A 21,190-nucleotide genomic window follows, 5' to 3' on the forward strand; every position below is an offset into this window, starting at 1 on the left:
TGCGTATATTATTTCTTTTTTGTGTATCACTTAATTCTCTAATTTTCCCCTCATATTCCTGGATTTTTTTATCTCTCTTTTTCTCAGCTTCCTCTTTTTCCATAACTTTATCTTCTAGTTCACCTATTCTCTCCTCTGCCTCTTCAAGCCGAGCTGTGGTGGTTTCCATTTTGTTATGCATTTCGTTTAAAGCGTTTTTCAGCTCCTCGTGACTGTTCCTTAGTCCCTTGATCTCTGTAGCAAGAGATTCTCTGCTGTCCTGTATACTGTTTTCAAGCCCAGCGATTAATTTTATGACTATTATTCTAAATTCACTTTCTGTTATATTATTTAAATCCTTTTTGATCAGCTCATTAGCTGTTGTTATTTCCTGGAGATTCTTCTGAGGGGAGTTCTTCCGCTTGGTCATTTTGGATAGTCCCTGGCGTGGTGAGGACCTGCAGGGCACTTCCCCTGTGCTGTGGTGTATAGCTGGAGTTGGTGGGCGGGGCCGCAGTCAGACCTGATGTCTGCCCCCAGCCCACTGCTGGGGCCACAGTCAGACTGGTGTGTGCCTTCTCTTCCCCTCTCCTAGGGGCGGGATTCACTGTGGGGTGTTGTGGCTCGTCTGGGCTACTTGCACCCTGCCAGGCTTGTGATGCTGGGGATCTGGCGTATTAGCTGGGGTGGGTAGGCAAGGTGCTCGGGGGCAGGAGGGGCAGGCTTAGATCGCTTCTCCTTAGGTGATCCACTTCAGGAGGGGCCCTGTGGCAGCGGGAGGGAGTCAGATCCGCTGCCGGAGGTTTGGCTCCGCAGAAGCACAGAGTTGGGTGTTTGCGCGGAACGAGCAAGTTCCCTGGCAGGAACCGGTTCCCTTTGGGATTTCGGCTGGGGGATGGGCTGGGGAGATGGCGCTGGCGAGCGCCTTTGTTCCCCACCAAACTGAGCTCTGTTGTCAGGGGGCTCAGCAGCTCTCCCTCCCTTTGTCCTCCAGCCTTCCCGCTTTCCGAGCAGAGCTGTTAATTTCTGACCTCCCAGACGCTAAGTCGCGCTTGCTGTCGGAACACAGTCCGCCCGGCCCCTCCGCTTTTGCAAGCCCGACTCGGGGGCTCTGCTTGGCCGGCGAGCCGCCCCTCCGCCCCGGCACCCTCCCGCCAGTCCGTGGAGCGCGCACCGCCTCGCCGCCCTTCCTACCCTCTTCCGTGGGCCTCTCGTCTGCGTTTGGCTCCGGCGACTCTGTTCTGCTAATCCTCTGGCGGTTTTCTGGGTTATTTAGGCAGGTGTAGATGGAATCTAAGTGATCAGCAGGACGTGCGGTGAGCCCAGCGTCCTCCTAAGCTGCCATCTTGCCCTCGTTTTTTTTAAGGCTTGTAAATTTAGAAAGTTTTCCCAGCGAAAAGTTTTTTCTACCCAATAACAAAAAACTATATGAAAGTTAATATTGGAGTTTCAAAAAATTTTAAATGTACTTGTGATTAATGTAGACAGTGAAAAAAGTTACAGACAAGAAGATACATCAAGCACGGGTCTAAGAACTCGGGGGGAGTGCTTGCTACTAAGAACTCATGGGGAGCTCAGCATCCCCCTGAAGCAAAGTGCATCTTTAGAATGTCATTACTCAAATGGACTTTAAGCAAGATTCTCTTTAAAAAAAAAAAAAAGACTATAGACAGTATCTCTCATGTTAAGTCCTTAAATAACTAGTTAGAAGAAAGAAGCCAAGAATCACCAGCCAAGATGTCAGCCTCATCCATAATCTGGGTACTAAAAAGGATCACACGGTTTGTTTTCCGCTCCTTGAGGAGGTTCCAAACTTGGTGCTTTGAAAAAGGATCCAGTCCAGTAGTTGGCTCATCCAGCAGCAAAACCTACAGACGAGGAAGAGTATGAAAGTATCTTTCAGTTCCAAGTGAGGACCTTCAGAAAGTTGCATGGAAACCCATATAATTCCTAGATTCAAATACAGCCTTCCACGGGATTCCCCAGAGGCTTGTATGGCCCCCTATCACAAATTTCCTCTCATATTTGGTAGAGTTTAGACTTTAATGATAGCTTGATATCCTTCAGTACAAATTAATTTCAAAAAAAAATTTTTCCCTCTTACCTGAGGATCTCCTAAAAGGGCAATCCCAAGTGTCAGTTTTCTCTTTTGTCCACCAGTCAATTTTTTAGCAATAATGTCTTGAGTGTTTTGTATGTCCAATTCCATTATGACTCTTTTCACCTATCAAAAAAAACCCATCTACATAATACAAAATGTTTTACTTCAGTTTTTCTAATAATTAGGAGTCTATTCTAAGAACTTCATCAACTTTATTTATGAAAAAATAAAGTAATAGTTAAAAAAAATATGGTCACGAGGGACGCCTGGGTGGCTCAGCCAGTTGGGCGACCGACTTTGGCTCAGGTCATGATATCACGGTTTGTGGGTTCGAGCCCCGCGTCAGGCTCTGTGCTGATGGCTCAGAGCCTGGAGCTTGCTTCGGATTCTGTGTCTCCCTCTCTCTCTGTTCCAACCCCGCTCGTGCTATCTCTGTCTCTCTCAAAAATAAATAAACATAAAAAAATTCTAAAAATATGGTCAAGAGCAAAGTAAAGTATTTTCAAAGCCACCAATTCAAATATGTTCACCTACCTCTTGTTCCACTTCCTTGGACTGAATCCCTTTTATTTTAGCAAATAGCCTGAGGTTTTCTCTCACAGTCAGAAAGTCAAATTGAATATTGAATTGTGGACAAAATCCAATGTTCATTCTAGTTTCTTCCATGTTCGTTATTTCAGAGAGTTGGGTATTATAAATAGTGGCTGATCCTAAAATAGAAATTGTATTTTATTTCATTTTATTTTAATGTTTATTTTGAGAGACAGAGAGAGAGAGAGACGGAGAGTGAGCGGGGGCGGGGCAGAGAGAGAGGGAGACACAGAATCCGAAGCAGGCTCCAGGCTCTGAGATGTCAGCACAGAGCCCGATGTGGGGCTCGAACTCATGAACCGTGAGATCATGACGTGAGCCAAAGTCAAATGCTTAACTGAGCCACCCAGGCACCCCTAGAAATTTTATTCACCACCAGGATAGTAACTCTGTGAAGAGTGATAATATGGGATACTAGTTGAAGAAACCTCACATTTATAATTGTATAATTAATACATTTAATTTCAGATTATTTAATTTCAGAAATTCAGATTATTCTCCACACAAATATCAGGGTCTATGGCAATGCCAAGAATACAGGGAACAGCAAACAATAGCAGAGCGGAGATACAAGCTTTCACATGAATTTATATAAATATGAAATAAATATTTCCTATTCTAAATTACGCAACTGTGTAAACAGCCTGCTTAATCAGCCGCTTGTGAAACTATTTCCTTACCTTTTGTAGGAACAGACAACCCACTAAGAATGTTCAGCAGTGTCGATTTACCAGCGCCATTATGTCCAAGGATTGCGGTCACTTGTCCTTCATATATGTCAAGAAATATGCCTGTTTTAGGATAAAAGGTGAAAAGTAGCCTTTGGACCATATTCAGATGGAATGAACCTTAAAAAAGTCACAAGAGTCAAATGTATCTTAGCACTTCATTTCACTGGTATTCGGAGGTGTCCCCCGTAAGATGACGTATTTAGTTGTGTCCATTTATGAAGAAAAAAAACCCTTAATTTCTCTGGAGAAATTGGATCAAGACTGAGAAATAAATGTCTGCCTTTCTCCCTGCCCAAATCCTTTGAGTGTCAATGAATATATCAATTTGATGTTAAAGAATAGCCTTTGCTACCAGGAGTAAAGCAGAGTAAAGAGAGTATTTGCTTCCTGGGTAAAGGAAAGCGGTGTGGAAGAACATTCTCACAGAGGCTCCCAGAGCGGAGACAGAAGGGCCAGATATAGAGGGAAGGGGTATTTATTCGATATTTGGAGGGAGGGTGGACCAGTTGAGGAGAGGATCGTAAAGTTTCCCCAGGCACTGGTCACTGTTCTGTTCCTTATGACAAAAGTATGGACGTGACCTCTAGAGGGGGTCTGCTGGGACCCAGGACATGTCACAGGCATTTTTTTTTTATATGAGTGCTTAGGACTTGATCGTGTTTTTCTTTAATATTTGAAAAATTATCTGACTCCATGGAGAAACAATAGAGGTCCATTAGCATCCTAGAACTTTTAGAGATTCTCTAAAGATTGACAACAGATGGAATTCTATTGTCAGAGAATATAAAAACCAGGCAAACTGCTGCCCAAAACAGATGATGGAAAGTTCTCTGAAAGTAAAAACAATGCTGGTGATACTTCAAGCTCTGTTTGACAAATCTAAGTCACAGATTATAAACTTGCCTAAGTGGTGAGAATGTAAATGGGCGTAGCTGCTCGAGAACAGTGTGGAGGTTCCTCAAAAAGTTAACAATAGAACTACCCTACGACCCAGCAATTGTACTACTAGGTATTTATCCAAAGGATGCAAGAATGTTGATTCAAAGGGGCACATGCACCCCAATGTTTAGAGCAGCACCATCGACAATAGCCAAATTATGGAAAGAGCCCAAATGTCCATTGATGGATGAATGGATAAAGATGTGGTACACACACACACACACACACACACACACACACACACAATGGAGTATTACTTGGCAGTCAAAAAGAATGAAATCTTGCCATTTGCAACTATGTGGATGGAACTGGAGGGTATTATGCTAAGCAAAATAAGTCAATCAGAGAAAGATAAATATCATATGATTTCACTCATATGTGGAATTTAAGAAACAAAACAGATGAACATGGGGAAGGGCAGGAAAAATAATGTAAAAACAGAGGGAGACAAACCGTAAGAGACTCTTAAATACAGAGAACAGACTGAGGGTTGCTGGAGGGGAGGGGGCTGGGGATACGGGCTAAATGGGTGATGGGCATTAAGGAGGGCACCTGTTGGGATGAGCACAGGGTGTTATATGTAACTGATGAGCCACTAAATTCTACTCCTGACATCATTATTACACTATATGTAACTAACTTGAATTTAAATAAAATGAAAAAAACCCAGCATAATTAGTACAGTCCTGTTTTTTAAATACTATATGTAAATATATTATCGAGGACTATCCCTCATAGCAGAAATGTGGTTTTTAAAATTTTTTCTTTTTATCTATATTCATCCTCTGATTTTGCACTATGACTATTTGTATTTTCAGGAAGCAAAAAAAAAATTATTTTCATTAAAAACATCATCGGGCGCCTGGGTGGCTCAGTCGGTTGAGCGTCCAACTTCGGCTCAGGTCATGATCTCACAGTCTACAGGTTTGAGTCCCGCATCAGGCTCTGTGCTGACCGCTTGCTCAGAGCCTGGAGCCTGCTTCAGATTCTGTGTCTCTTTCTCTCTCTGCCCCTGCCCTGCTCACGCTTTGTCTCACTCTGTTTCTCAAAAATAAATAAATGTAAAAAAAAAAATTTAAAAAAAAACATCATCAAAACAATGAAGTTTTTCTCTTTACCTTGCAATGCTTCTACGTTTTCAGGCTTTCCATCGTATTCTTTTCTAATATTTCTGATTCTGAAAGAAGAGCAAGCAACTTTGAGGTAAGTACATTTTTGGATAACATAGATTATGTTAACTGCCAATCCTATAGTTTGCAATTGCACCTGAACCTCACAAGGTAGGGTGTTGCCTTCGTAATGGGATCCAAGGAGGGCAGTGGTAAAAGCTCATATCGCCCCCCAAAAGCTTTGCCCGGACCTGCTCATACCCTTATCAAACTGGGCATTTCATGTACTCCAGGTGTTTTCCTCAGTTTGCAAATGAAGAAAAAGCCACTATTGTTAGAAAGGAAGGAAAGAAGAAGAGGAATAAGATAGGAGGGGAGGAGGCGGGAGAGACTTTCCCTCAGTCCTGCACCCCTCTCCAGCTATTAGTTAACTGTTCATCTCCTTCACGGGCACATTTATCAAAATATAGTCTCTAATCTCTATTTCCATTTCTGTATCTCACATTTACTCCCAACCTAAAGCAACATAGCTTCTGACCCTACAACTCCATTGAAACTATCCTCAGCAAAGACACCAATGACATTCTACTGAATCCAATGGACATTTTCCAGTCATTGTTGAATGCATGCTGTATGAATGGAGCACCTGGGTGGCTCAGTCAATTAAACATCTGACTTTGGCTCAGGTCATGATCTCACGGTTCATGAGTTCGAGCCCCGCATGGGGCTCTGAGCTACAGCATGGAGTCTGCTTTGGATCGGATCCTCTGTCTCCCTCTCTCTGCCCCTACCCTGCTCTCGCATGCTCTCTCTCAAAAATAAAATAAACGTTAAAAAAAAAAGAGATGCTGTATTAAGTATCTACTTTCTCCTTTCTTCTTTCAAGGCTTTATTTCTTTGGCTTCTACCTTCTTGATTTTCATATCATTCTCTTACTTTTCTGCTCAGCATACTTTATGGATTCCTTAAACTGGATTCCACACTATTCCACTATTTTTCTTATTCTCAAATCTCTGCTATACAATATTACCCACTCTCACTGCGTCAACTCTTACTTAGATTCTAATGAATCCAAGATTTGTGTCATTATGCCTGTCTTCAAAGTCTCAAAGGTACAGCTTTTTTTTTTTTAATTTTTTTTAACACTTATTTATTTTTGGGACAGAGAGAGACCCAGCATGAACACGGAATGGGCGAGAGAGAGGGAGACACAGAATCTGAAACAGGCTCCAGGCTCTGAGCAGTCAGCACAGAGCCCGACGCGGGGCTTGAACTCATGGACCGCGAGATCATGACCTGAGCCGAAGTCAGCCGCTTAACCGACTGAGCCACCCAGGCGCCCCTCAAAGGTACAGCTTTTTGCTGTATCTCCTCACCTCAAAACCACACAGCGTATATTATTTTTTCCCTCTAAACCACCCCCACTTCAGTTCTCTATGTCATTTGGTGTTTTCAGCATCCACCCAGGAATACGAACTAAATGCCTAAGAAACGTCCACGATTCTTTCTTTACCTCTTTCTTACCTCCACCTGTGGCCCACACAATTATTATAATTTAACCTTATGGATTTATGAATGTAACTTTATGAATTTATTTGAATTTATCCCTTTGTCACTTGTCCGTGACCTTCGAGTCCAGATTTTTGGCGTCTCTCACCTCGACCTCCGAACTTGATGGTCAGTTATCCATTCGCCTCAGCCTAGACCTTTGTCTCCAATGCAGAGGGCACACCAGGGACTACATTTCTCAGAACTCCTTCTCTGTATTGGACTTAAGGGACCTTGGGCAAGTGAAGACAGGCCATTGTTCCCTGAAGGTCATGGGGGCAGACACATGGGCAGACTCCAGATTTGTAGCAGCTGCTCTGACTTCTTGACAAACCCCGTTTTGCTGCCGCAGGTTAAGAAAACTGGTGGGCATTTGTCCAGAGAATCCCCCCATTCACAGCGGTTTACCAGCAAACTTGTCGAAACCCACCCATTTCCACACATCAGGATAAGGTCCTCAGCGGCTATGCCCCTGACTTTCTGGCTACAACTTTCTCGCATCTCCCTCTTCTATCTTTAGTGCTTTTTTGAATTCTTCATCCCCATACCAAACCCCTTTACTTACACGGTATTTCCAGCAACTCCTTTTCCTGACCAACCCCAGACTGACAACCTCTGACCTGTTTCCACTTCTCCAGCTGTGTTGCCTTCAAATCCAATCCATAAAGCTGTCGAACAAAGGTCTGGTTGTCCAATTTGCCTCCCTAAAATTACTTGGTGATTCCCCACACTATACAGGACAGCCTGTCCTTCTTAATTTGGCAGACAAAACCCTATGTGATCTGATTTGGCCCATACCTCTCACGATTTACTTCTCCTTCCTCTAGCCTTGTGCTTTGAGCTCTGAAATGTCATTTTCTTGTCATTCTTGACACACACACACACACACACACACACACACATTGTTTCTTGCTGTGCTATGTTGCTCACATCATACTCCCTGGTTGGAAGAACCTTCACATGCCCCACCACAATTTCTGTGACCAAGACCTTTTCCTTCCGTAAGGCTCACCTCAATAGTTATCGCCTTCTGACCTTTCCCACCACCCTTAGGCTGGGCTGAATGATCCTTCTCTCTGCTGGGTTATTCTCTGCAGTCATCTCTACTACTCTTTTTACTAATTATCTATATAACTGCCTGCTTTCCCCTGGGCTCTGCCTGTCCTGAGGTTGATGGCCATCATTACTCTTTGAATCCTAGATCTGGCAGAGGGCTTAATGGATGATGAGTAAATGAATGAAGTAACTAATTTGCCAGCAGAAATAGTCTGACCCCGAACGATCAGAGGGGCTGGTTTGAGGCACGTTGGGCTACCAAGTTTAGAAGGAGGAGCTGTCAAGGTAGACGACAGGAGAGTGCAGGTTTAGACAGGCTAGAGCTCTCGTATGTCCCCGGGAGTTCGGTTCATGTCAGAGTATTAATGCCAAACTGGATCTCAGACCACGGGAGAGAATTGCTGGCGGCATCCACTTAGGAGAAGTGAATGACCACACAACCATACCTGTCTCCGTTGCCCCCTGGATGAACAGAAGTCAGGGTTAGGGTTCTGAGCATTTACTGAACCACGTTGCTGAAAGATGAGCTTCTGGCCTGACTGATGGAACTCAGCCCTAACTTAACTTGTTAATCCAGGTAAAATTTCTCGTGTTAACACAGCTCCTGGAAGCTCATGGTAAGGGACATGATAACCTGAAACAGCTATATACATTTTCACACAGGTGCACGGGCTGAAAAGACGGCTAGCAACGGCAGAATTTGAGAAGTTCCAGCTCCAGGAAGTAGAGGGTTTTCTTCCTGATGCTTCCATGTCAGGTTTAGTTTTCTCCTTTCTCTGTCATCTCCCTGCTCATGTCCCCTTCTCCAAGATATATTTGCCAGTCACCGTTGACCTAACTGTTTCAAAATAAGTGAACTGATGTGAGCATATCTGATTGAATTTCTTTTGGATATTCCTAATAGCAAACAGTCATTGAATGCCTATTTTGGGCCAGGCACTATTCTAAAATCTTACACATGGTAGCTCATTTACTCTTCATAGCAAACTTTCTACCAGTGTTATGCCCATTTTTAAGATACAGAAACTGAGGCACAGACCAGTTAAGTCATTTAGCTGGGATCACACAGTTAGCAAGCGGCAAAGCCAGGATTCAAATTGGGTGGTTTAAATCCACGGACCACGTTGTAATCACTATGCTCCATTTTCTTCTCAGCAAACACTTTAAAAAAAATAACCTCACAAGAATGGAATGTCTTTTAGGAGGATTTCTCAGTAATCTCTTTTAATCAAAGAAGCAAACACCTAGAAAAGCAGGCACTAAAACATGATGAAATTAGGAATCAGGAAGTCATTGTCTATGCATCTTCCTGGGTTTCCCTGAAAACCTTTACTAATGTTTCCCTCTGCATCATTTGTTATTTCTATGTCCTTTCAATCAACTGCACCCATGTGGATAAAGATACAAAACTAATATTTATCCGATTCCTATTATGTAACAGGTATATTTAATTATCTCACTGCTTCTTTAAATTCCTCGAGAAGAAGTCATTATCCTGCTGAATTACATTACACTTTTCTGAGAAACGAAGAAAATGAGGTTCAGAGATCTCACATAGTTTAGCAAAAAGTTACCAAGCTCCGAAATCACGAAGAAATCTTTGACTTCAAAACCACAATCCGTACACTCTCTAAAGGCAGATAATCCAAGTTTGAAACGTGTGTGTATTATATGCATTATATACGTGCATAAATACTTACCACAATGTGAGTGTATTAGAAGACAATGCAGAGAGGAGATTGTAAATGGTGGGCATAGAAAGCAGAAGACAGAAAATAAGAACATAACTAGGGCTGCTGAATTTTGCTGCTGACACTATCAGCAGCAAAATTCTATTTTTATTTAACTATTTATTTATTTAGAGAAAGAGAATGAGAGAGGGGGGGGGCAGAGAGAGAGGGAGGGAGAAATCCCAAGCAGTCCCACGCCCAGTGCAGAACCCGACACGGGGCTCGATCTCACCACAGTGAGATCATGACCTGAGCTAAAATCAAGAGTCAGACGCTCAGCCAACTGAGCCACCCAGGAGCCCCAGTACTTCCTTTTAAAACGATGAATGAAAGAAATTTAGAATGATGGCAGAAATACCTGAAAGAATGGAACTTTCAAAAGCACATCATCTTTAACATTTGACCTGTGGTTGGTCCCTTCTACCTTAGTTCATTACAATTTTACCTATAAGTGTACATAATTGGTTAGTTACCTTATGGCTTCTTTTCCATGGAACTCCAGAGGCACCGGTTCAAAAGAGTCATCAGGGTGATGCTCGGGATTGATTTCGTCCTCAAAGACTTCATGATGAGTGTTTCGATGTTGGGACCAAAATGAAGACTTTAGGAAAAACAGTGGTGAACACGGGTGGCCACCTTCATCTGATCAATCAAGGCACGTATTGTTATACACTGAATCAATCATCTACATCAGTAAAGAAAGACACTTGTCCTAGTGAAGCCTGATGCCACTTTTTTCTATACATTAATGATTTATTTTTTCCGGGCTTAAAAAAATTTTTTTTAAAAACATTTCTTCATTTTTGAGAGGCAGAGAGAGACAGAACACAAGCAGAGGAGGGGCAAAGAGAAAGGGAGACAGAATCCAAAGCAGGCTCCAGGCTCTTGGCTGTCAGCACATAGCACAACACAGGGCTCGAACCCATGAACAGTGAGATCATGACCTGAGCCGAAGTTGGCTGCTTAACCAACTGAGCCACCCAGGCACCCCTAAAGTGTTATAAGGATTTTAAGTTATGACAGTGTTTTGGCCTTTGATGAAGTCTCAGCTCTGGTTCATCAAAATAAAAAAGCTTGTCAAAGAAGATAAAGTCGTAGCTGTTGGAAATCGTATGAAACATCAAGGACTTCCTCATTCTCGGGATTTCCAGACACCTGGATGTTTATAAAGAGAAGTGTGTAAACTGATTCCTGCCATAGTATATGAAGAAGTATTTTTATAACATAGAAAAATGAACATTGAAAATAATGAGTATATCAGTCACTATAAATCCAAAGCCAATCTTTTCAAAGCCTGAAGAATAAAACAAAACAGAAAAAATAGTTATTAAGAACAGAGAGGTAGGGGCGCCTGGGTGGCTCAGTCGGTTAAGCGGCCGACTTCAGCTCAGGTCACGATCTCGCGGTCCTTGAGTTCGAGCCCCGCGTCGGGCTCTGGGCTGATGGCTCAGAGCCTGGAGCCTGCTTCCGATTCTGTGTCTCCCTCTCTCTCTCTCTGCCCCTCCCCCGTTCATGCTCTGTCTCTCTCTGTCTCAAAAATAAATAAAACGTTAAAAAAAAAAAAAGAACAGAGAGGGAGACAAAAGGCTGGATACTTGCTGGCATATAGGAAAATGGTAAAGAGGAAGAAAATTAAAATTAAGGGATAAGAAGTGGAAAGATGGGAAATATTAAAAACCTATGAGGAAAATGAAAGAAATACAAAGCAAAATGTTTCATTTATTTTATTTTATAGAAAAAAAATCTTTTTTCAACCAGAAAGAGAATTCTTAAAGTTTTTAATGGCCTCATGAAATTACACAAGGATTTTCATCAAGGCGGTTCATATCATTCCAAAGCAAAATGGATTTTATGTGTAATTGACTAAAAATTGTTGGACATTCAAATGGACTTACATTTTAATGGTAAGAAAGGAGAATAGAGCAATAATTAATAGGAATTTCAGCTCTGGATCTAAAGATTCGAAGTAAATAAAATGAGATGGCATTTTAATGATGTCGCCACAAAATGGGAACTTATTCGTGATAGAAGGAGGAAATGTAATCGATTTCTCAGAGACTACAGGATAATTTAAACAGCAGAGAATCTTCACATCATGTTACACGACAAGCTATTACTAGAGGCAAATGTAAGGGGATAAACTTGAGCACCTACCACTGGAAAGAAAAGCTAGGGGGGAGCAGATACAAGACACAACTTCTAGAAGTGTGAAAACAGACAATGTTGGAGACATACAGAAAAATACATAGGGAAGGTACCTCTAGAAACTTGAACGTCCTCAAAAAGAGAAATGAAAAGGATCACATGCTGTGGTTCTAGAGATATAATGTGGGAAAGCAGAAATGCTCAAGAGTGAAAATATGTGGAAACATCTAGAGCGGAAGCAGCCAGAAAGGGAAATTATACTGTGGAAAAGCAAAGGAAACATTTTCAAGATGCGGGGAACCAAAACTGAGAAATAAGTTCATGTTATTCATAGAAATTACGGCATTTAAAAGGAATACCTCCGTAGTTGCATGAATTTTGTGTACTCCTGCTTTGCTGTCCTAGTTAAGTGGCATTCTCTCCACTCCCCCAGTAGCCAAGACCAGAAACAAGAGCCGCCCTGATCTCCTCCCTTTCTCACTTCCTCCAGCTCATATAGCATTAACTACCACATCAGATTGTTTCTCTCTCCTAAGCATCTCCTGAGTCTGTGCTCCCCTCTATATTACACTGGTCTCCCTTTTGGTCCCCCTCTCTCTCTAACACAGATGATTACGATGTCCACCTGCTTTGAGCCCATTCTCCACACAGCTGCCAGAGTGATCTTCCTAAAACACAAATCTTATCAGTGAAAGGTCCTACAGAAATTAGATCAATCTATTTCCTGCACCAGAGGTTCTAAGGCTCTTGGATTTCCTGGGCAAACAATATTTTTTTAAGTAAATATATTGCATTCATTAAGGACAGTTACAAACCTTCTATCTTGCTATGATCGCCACTGCAAAAGAGAAAAACCTATTTTCACTGCAAAAATATGGATATTTAAAGGCTATAATCTCACCACGAGGAAGACAACTTCCAAAGGAAGAATTAAGGGACAAAAATAAGTTTCGCATGATTTCTCATTTCAGCAAAAACAAGAGAAAACATGGTCAGGCATGACCACCAATACCGGCACTGCTCTGGAGAACCAAATCCCAAATTCTGCACGGGACCTCTCAAGGTGGCAGGAACAGACACCTACAGAGGGACTTCCTCGGAGGTTAACCTCAGCATCTTCGGGATCTTTCCGTGTCATATTGCCCTGTGTATAGCTGTGCACAGACATGTGTATTTGGAGAAAATCTCCCCTTCCAATTTCTTGTTAGCTGGTTATTAATCCCTACCCTAAAACCACATCTCACAGCCAATCTATGCACTGGCTCTACTTAACGATTCTTAATTTCCCCTCCGCTACGGCTGTCTCCCATTGCCGGGCACACATACTATTCCTTTCGGCTCCACAAAATTTTGTGCGCTCTTGTCCACCAGGTAAACTTTCTTATCCTTGAAGCGCAACCAAAATTCTTTCCTCCAACCTTTTCGTGACCCACCAACTTTAGGACTCACCCTATCAGAGAACCTTGTGTTATCCTCTCCTATCACGCTTCCTACACTACATTTACTTACTAATTTACAGAAGCATTTCCAGCGCTAACTGTGAAAGACTGCTGACCCACATAAATTTTAATAAGCAGTTATGTGTTAAACAGGTACACAGATGAAACCTGATATCTCATTCGTTTCGATTTCACGGGAAATTTGGGCATAGGAAAAGAAGCATAAGTGTAAAAACATTTAAATATAAACTACTCTCAAAGTGTGGGTTTGAAAGATGTTGATAGAAATTTGGAGTAAAGGAAACATAGAGTACCCAAATAAAGGGAAGTGAGATTGAATCAAATTTATAGGGCAAAAAAAGGAGGAAGAGGAGGAGGAGGTAGAGGAAGAGGCTGAGGAGAAGCGGAAGGGGGGGTGGGGAGAAGGAGAAGAAGGAAAAGAGGAAATAGGTTTTTCATTTGAAGCTGAGGGAAAAAAAAAGAGGACATTCCCGTATTCCTTCATCTTATGTTTATTGAGAACTTCTTATGCACGAGGTGGTCCCTAGATGGAAAAACACATTGTTTATCCTGAAGAAAGTTAAAATAGGAAGACAAACATATGCATTTATTTATTTCACCAGAAATTTATTGAGCACCTACTATGTGAACAAGACTACTCTAGATGCTTGGAGATACCAGTGTAATGAAAAGCAAACATTTTTTTTCCTCAGAGGACTTACATTCTAGACACAAAAGGCAGGAAGTAAACAATAAACATAATGAATATTGAATTCTTGGTAAAACAAAACCAAACACCAAGCAAAACCAAAAAATCAAAGGGGGGTGTTCAGTCAATTTCAAAGTTTTAATCTAAGTCCTGCTAACTCTGTTCTTGGACCAGTCATAGAACCTCTCCCGACCACTGTTCTGGCGTTCTCTAAGATGTGAGGCCTGTTCCAAATGCTGAACTAAATACTGACTGCTAAAAATTTCTGGTTATATTAATACATAGGAAAGGGAAAAATTTGAATTCCATTTTCCTGGACATAAATCCTACTTATTATGCCTTCCTGTAGTGGAAGATGGAGGCTAGGGGAGTGCCTGAAAAGAAAAGTAAGCTAATTATGAATGCAGAGAGAACTTAATAAGAAAAAAGTAGATATTTACCTATTAAAATACAAATTAAATTCTAGATAGAAATATCAGAGAAAAAAAGTATTTTTTTAAGTTTATTTATTTTCAGAGACAGAGAGAGCATGAACAGGAGAGGGGCAGAGAGAGAGAGGGAGAGAGAGAATCTCAAGCAGGCTCCACGCTGTCAGCACAGAGCCCTAGGAAGGCCTCGAACCTATGAACCTTGAGATCCTGACCTGAGCTGAAGAGTCAGATGCTTAACCAACTGAACCACCCAGGCACCCCCAAAATTATTTTAAATGTAGAAAAAACACAAAAATTGAGGACAAATAGGTAATACGGCACAGAGTTGTGACAGGGGATAATTAACTTCAGAGCATTAACAATGATGTCTCCCTGGATTCACAAGACAGAGTTCCGACTTTATCTATGAGGCTCCTGGGCCTGGCAGTCTAAAAACAAATTGACTTGATAAACAATGGGTAAAGGAGAAAATAAGAAATTCCAAAGGAGAAAAGATGATGAGAAAATGGAGAAGAGCCTAGCCCCAGTTTATCTGGGGCTTTGAAGAGTTCCACAGAAAGGAATTTTTAAACCCACTGTCATGAGTGCAGACATCAGGAGAGCAGATCTGGGAGTTTAAGGTCCATTTTGCAGGCTTGAAATGACAGTAAATTTTTCTAATTACTCTTTTCTTTAAATGTTTGTTTATTTTTGAGAGAGAGAGGGAGAGACAGTATGAGCAGGAAAGGAGCAGAGAGAGAGGGAGACCCAGAATTGAAGCGCCCCTATGCGGGGCTCAAACCCATGAACCATGAGATCATGACCGGAGCTGAAGTCGGATGCTTAACCGACTGAGCCACCCAGGTGCCCCTCCAATTATTTTGACACTAGAATCAGCTAATTTTTGACTGTGACCTGCACAAGGCAAGGACACATATTACCTTGGTTTTCAGGGGTTCCATATACTATATGCTACTTTTTGTTCAAAGAAGAAATCTCATTTAATTTTAAGAACTTGTTTATTTACAAGGATAATTTTGCCAAATAATTTCAAAGGCAATTTGCTGAATGCATAAGAAATATAGTATTTCAAAATGATAGATGATGAAATTTTAAAATGAAATTATACTAATGGCACGAATAAAAGGCATAGGGGATAAAATCCTAAAATAATAGTGTAACAGAGATGAACAGGAAACAAATAAAAGGCTGAAAGGAAACTATAAATATTTTAAAAATAGAATACCTGGATTAGAAACGAGGTAAAGAAAGACACCAAAATAATAGGGTTTGAGGGGCACCTGGGTGGCTCAGTCAGTTAAGGCTCTGGCTCTTGGTTTCATCTCAGGTCATGATCTCACAGTTGGTGAGTTCGAGCCCCACATCAGGCTCAGCGCTGACAGTGTGTAGCCTGCTTGGGATTCTCTCTTCCTCTCTCTCTGCCCCTCCCCTGCTTGGGCACTCTCTCTCTCTCCCTAAATAAATGAATAAATAAACTTAAAAAAAATAATAATAGGGTTTGAAAAGGACAGACCTATTCGTACTCTGACACATGAGAAGGAATTATGGATGACTACAGTTTGTGGATTTTATGTGGGCAAAAGGGAATAGAAGTATATTAGTTCCTGGGATTACATATGCATTCTATGTAGGAATTTGGTAATAATTTGGTAATAATTTAAAAGTAATTTGTAGAGTTTATTTTACTAATTTTTGTAACACCATTAAAAGCATTCTCATTAGCCTGATTGTAAAAGATCATAAAAAGAGGTGTGCCTGGGTGGTTCGGTCAGTTGAGTATCTGACTTCAGCTCAGGTCATCATCTCCAGCTTCAGTGAGTTCAAGCCTCACATCAGGCTCTGTGCTGACAGCTCAGAGCCTGGAGCCTGCTTCAGATTCTGTGTGTGTCTCTCTCTCTGCCCCTCCCCTGCTCATGCTCTCTCTCTCTCGCTCTCTTTCAAAAATAAATAAACATTAAAACAAAATCAAACTGACTGGGTGGCTCAGTCGGTTAAGTGTCCGACTTCGGCTCAGGTCATGATCTCATAGTTCGTGAGTTCAAGCCTCATGTCAGGCTCTGCGCGGACAGCTCAGAGCCTGGAGCCTGAAGATTCGGTGTCTCCCTCTCTCTCTCTCTGCCTCTCCCCTGCTCATGCTCTGTCTTTCTCTCGAGAATAAAGAAACATTAAACATAAACATTAAAAAGGTCATAAAAAGAAGGAAAAGAAGAGGTCGTCCATTAACTTTATTTAACTGTGTTTTTTTCCTTCATATTCTTGAGATGCAGAAGAACAAGTTTCCTAGAGCCAAATATTAGCAAGAGTTGTTTAATGAACTATCTTATCGTCCATTAGTTCAATTCAAGCACTAAAAAGCATCATCATAATCAATAGCTGTTATAGTTATTTCTTTCTCTTTCCCACCTACAACACACACACACACACACACACACACACACACACACACCCCTACCTTTATAAAAAATAAAACCCAAAACAAATACAAGTTATTTTTAACCAAAATGTTTTAACCAAGCAATTCTGGTCAGACCATTAAATAGTGGGATGAAAACGAGGAGATGCTATTCTTTTGAAACTTTTTCCTTTTCTCTGCCATCAGAAAGGCTTCTTAAATTACAAGTAGACAAATATTAAGACATTGCCTTACAAGAAGCAGAATTGCTTTAAATTCAGCTTTAACCACAATATTACTTACCAGGCAAAGCTCGCTCAAAATATAACATTAGTATCAGATAGAGAAGAGCATCAAGTGCCAAAATGAAGAAAGTAACCATCATTACGTGTGACTCTCCAGAGGGATCAGGAAAAGTAACGCCCATCAGGTAATAATCCATGCGTGAAATCTGACATTAAAAAGAATAAAATAACAGTTAGATGAACCCATAAAGCTAGAGGTTTTTTTAATTAAATGGTGCTGCCTAGACAAATATAATTCATATCTTAATAGCCTTTTTTTTCAAACATGCACAGTGAACTTGTTAGTAGTATTGCTTTTTACAAATAAAATTGTCACAAGAGTGGGAAATGCTATAGAAGAAAGTGAAGCAACCGAAGAATAGAAACTTAACGGACTGATTGATTATCACAGAAGGTTTGAAGAAGGAGATTTAGAGAAGTGGACAAAACGAACATATTCTAGGAAGAGAAACTCAGAGTGGGCAGTGAAATTAGAAGACATTTAAAGGAAATATCAAAATGCTGAGGATAAGATATTGTGGAAACATTATAGGATCAAATAAGTATTGAAGACTCGAAGAGACTAATTTTAAAGATAATAAAGATAATAGCTCGCATTCCCACAGCATGTGTCAGGGACTGCTCTAGCATTATGCGTGTACAATAGCATGCTCAGCCCTCATATTTACCCCCATGTTTAAAGGTGACTTCCACTCACATCTCCATTCTACGGATGAAGAAAGGGAGGCTACGGAAAGCAAGGTTACCCAGCTGGTACGTGGGCAGAGCTGAGCCTGATTCCTGCCCTCGGTCTCCACTTATCACTCATTGTTACTCATAACCGCCACACTTAACTGCCTCTTTAAAACGGGCACACAAATCAGGGGCGTCTGCGTGGCTTAGTCAGTTGAGCGCCCGACTTCGGCTCAGGTCATGATCTCACAGTTGGTGAGTTTGAGCCCCGCGACGGGCTCTGTGCTGACAGTGCGGAGCCTGCTTGGGATTCTCTGTCTCCCTCTCTCTCTGCCCCTCCCTCACTAGCTCTCTCTCTCAAGAATAAATAAAAACATTTAAAAAAATTTAGATGGGGACACAAATCAGTAAAACTGCGTGGTCGGATACCAGGCAATTATTTTTCTACTTTATATTTTCTAGGATTTTACAAATGATCCATGTGCCTTGTTTATTACTTGATGAGAACTGACAAGAGAATACAGCAGAACTTCTTGAAATAGAGGGTGACGGGTCACTAAGTTTCATGAGGTACCAAACTCTTCAATAATTTTGAAAATCTAATAAGTAAAACCATAAAATCATTGTGTTCTTTACCTGAGCCATCCCGGCAGTGAAGGCAAAGGGGCTAAAAAGACTTAAGATCCATCCCAGAGATGAAGGAAGTTGTCTGTACAATACAGTGAATCCCAGACATCCCCAAAATGTAGTGAAGAGAAACCCGACCAAACTGGTAAGGACAGGTTTCTTTATCAACACGCTCAGGAGGAAAGCCAATGCTATCTGAAGGAAGAAAGAAGAGTGCCAATTGGTATTTTTTTTTCCCTTTGGGAATCATTTCGATTAATCAGTTGCTCCCATTGTCAACAAACTCTCTCAAAACATATAGAAAACATGATATCAAACTAGTGACTATGCCGTACCAACATCCTGAAGAAACGTCATTTGTTCACATATCTGAGACGAGAAGCAGGTAAAGAGATACGTGTTGTCCACTCACCAAGGACAGGCCATATAGGACAAAGAGTGTGACGATCACCAGGAAGCCAACAATCACTACAGTTTTGCTCAGTGTTATGATCAGAGCCATAGCAATGGACAGGATAAATACGAAGCCTGCATACATTAATCCCCAGGAGAGCCTACGGTAGAAACAAGTTGTTAATTCAGAATATCACGCACATACAAATGTTTGAAGAGGCAATATAACATGCACAGTGGTTGTGAGTTCAAGTTCTGAAAGCAAACACACCAAGGTCAAATTCACTCCAAAACCGTGGTTGTGCACTCTCTAACCATGTGATTATGGGCAAATGACTTTTCCTTTCTCACCCTCATCTATGAAAGGGAGTGAAACATGGAAGCTGCCTCATAAGGGCAGTTCGAGGATTAAACAAGATACTGCGCATGAACCCTTAAGCTTCACTGTTATTATAATTACTTCCCAACTGTTGAACGAATTTAAACATTCATATAACGATGTATAATCTGATTCTTGCAGTCAAGTGACTAAAGAAATATGAAATGGAAATACATTAATCTCACATTTAAACTTCCTTATACTAAACTTCCTTTTGGTATAAAACTTTTCTTAATGTTTAATTGAAATCTCTCAGATTTAAGTAAAGCTCATTTTTTATTCATTTTCTTTTGTCCTCCTGTGACTTTTGACATTAACCAGTCAGCACATTGCTTTTACAAATTAGAAGACCACAGTGCACCTAGGAAGCACAGAACTAAAATAAGGCAAAAGGTCTCACGGGCGTTAGCGCTGTACAATGGTGATCCTATATCACCGTAGCCAAAGCATGGTTGTTTGTGAAAATTTGCGGGAAAAAATGGAAAGGTATGTTTAAACACGAAAATAGCTCTCGCTTTTGAAAACTGACCTTTCACGAAATATTAATAAACTGCCAAGTACTTTTTATATTTACATAGACCTTTCAGCACTTTGTATAAATAATGTATTTGAAATCCTTTTTTATAATCTTGTGTAGTACATAAATTAAGTTGTTACTATCACTGGTGAATAGCATTTTCATGTATACGAAAGGTAAGCTTGAATGATTATAGACTTTTATCCAAAGGATACAGGAGTGCTAATCCATAGGGGGCACATGGACCCCAATGTTTATAGCAGCACTTTCAACAATAGCCAAATTATGGAAAGAGCTCAAATGTCCATTAACGGATGAATGGATAAAGAAGATGTGGTTTATGTATACAATGGAATACTATTTGGCAATGAGAAAGAATGAAATCCTGCCATTTGCAACAACGTGGATGGAACTGGAGGGTATTATGCTGAGTGAATATGTCAGTCAGAGAAAGACAGATATCATGTTTTCACTCATATGTGGAACTTGAGAAACTTAACAGAAGACCATGGGGAAAGAGAAGGGGAAAAAAATAGCTTCAAGCAGAGAGGAAGGCAAACCATAAGAGACTCTTAAATACAGAGAACAAACTAAGGGTTGATGGGTGGTAAGGGAGAGGGGAAAATGGGCGATGGGCACTGAGGAGGGTGCTTGTTGGGATGAGCACTGGGTGTTGTGTGTAAGCGAGGAATCATGGGAATCTACCCCCCAAACCAAGAGCACACTGTATATACTGTATGTCAGCCAACTTGATAATAACTTATATTTTAAAAAAATATCCAAAACATATAAAGAACATGACTTAATATTAAATACAATCTGAGGGAAAAAAATGATTATAGCTTTCCCGGCAAGGAAGTTCCTCAAAAAACTGACAACAGAACTACCAAATGATCTAGCAATTCTAGTTCTGGATACTTATCTGAAGGAAATTAAAACCCTAACTCAAAAAGAGATCTGCACCCCCATTTATTGCAGCATTATTTACAATAGCCAAGATGTGGAAGCCTAAGTGTCCATCAATGGATGAAAGGACAAAAAAATGTGATAGGTAAGAGAGATATCTATATAGACATACAGAGATACGCACAACAGAATATTATTCAGCCAGAAAGAAGAAGGAAAGCTTGCTATTTGCGACAGCATGGATGGACCTTGAGGGCATTATGTTAAGTAAAGTAAGTCAGACAGAGAAAGAGAAATCTTACATAGTCTCGCTTATATGTAGAATCTAAAAGAAAAAACACACACATAACAAAAAACAAACTCATAGATACAGAGAGAACAGATTGGTGGTTGCCAGAGGTGGGGGTGGGGAGCAGGCGAGATGGGTGAAGGCGACCAAAAAGGACGGACAAGTTATAAAGTAAGTCATGGGACTGTAATACACAGCTTAG

The 21,190-nt window shown here is 41.0% G+C and overlaps 1 protein-coding gene across 1 annotated transcript in view; it reads right to left on the minus strand.

Annotated features, from left to right (window-relative positions):
• ABCA10 (ATP binding cassette subfamily A member 10) overlaps positions 1–21,190 on the minus strand; it is a 76,690-nt gene that overhangs the window by 40,586 nt on the left and 14,914 nt on the right. Inside the window, exons 7-15 of the mRNA XM_043585122.1 lie at positions 18,917–19,058; positions 18,514–18,699; positions 17,204–17,351; positions 10,258–10,426; positions 5,460–5,518; positions 3,352–3,462; positions 2,615–2,790; positions 2,084–2,203; positions 1,709–1,847 (exon numbers count right to left, since the gene is read on the minus strand). Coding sequence (XP_043441057.1) covers positions 1,709–1,847; positions 2,084–2,203; positions 2,615–2,790; positions 3,352–3,462; positions 5,460–5,518; positions 10,258–10,426; positions 17,204–17,351; positions 18,514–18,699; positions 18,917–19,058 — 1,250 coding nt within the window. The remainder of the gene's footprint in view (positions 1–1,708; positions 1,848–2,083; positions 2,204–2,614; positions 2,791–3,351; positions 3,463–5,459; positions 5,519–10,257; positions 10,427–17,203; positions 17,352–18,513; positions 18,700–18,916; positions 19,059–21,190) is intronic.

Source organism: Prionailurus bengalensis, chromosome E1 (assembly GCF_016509475.1).
Source record: "Prionailurus bengalensis isolate Pbe53 chromosome E1, Fcat_Pben_1.1_paternal_pri, whole genome shotgun sequence".
Classification (NCBI taxonomy): Eukaryota; Metazoa; Chordata; class Mammalia; order Carnivora; family Felidae; genus Prionailurus; species Prionailurus bengalensis.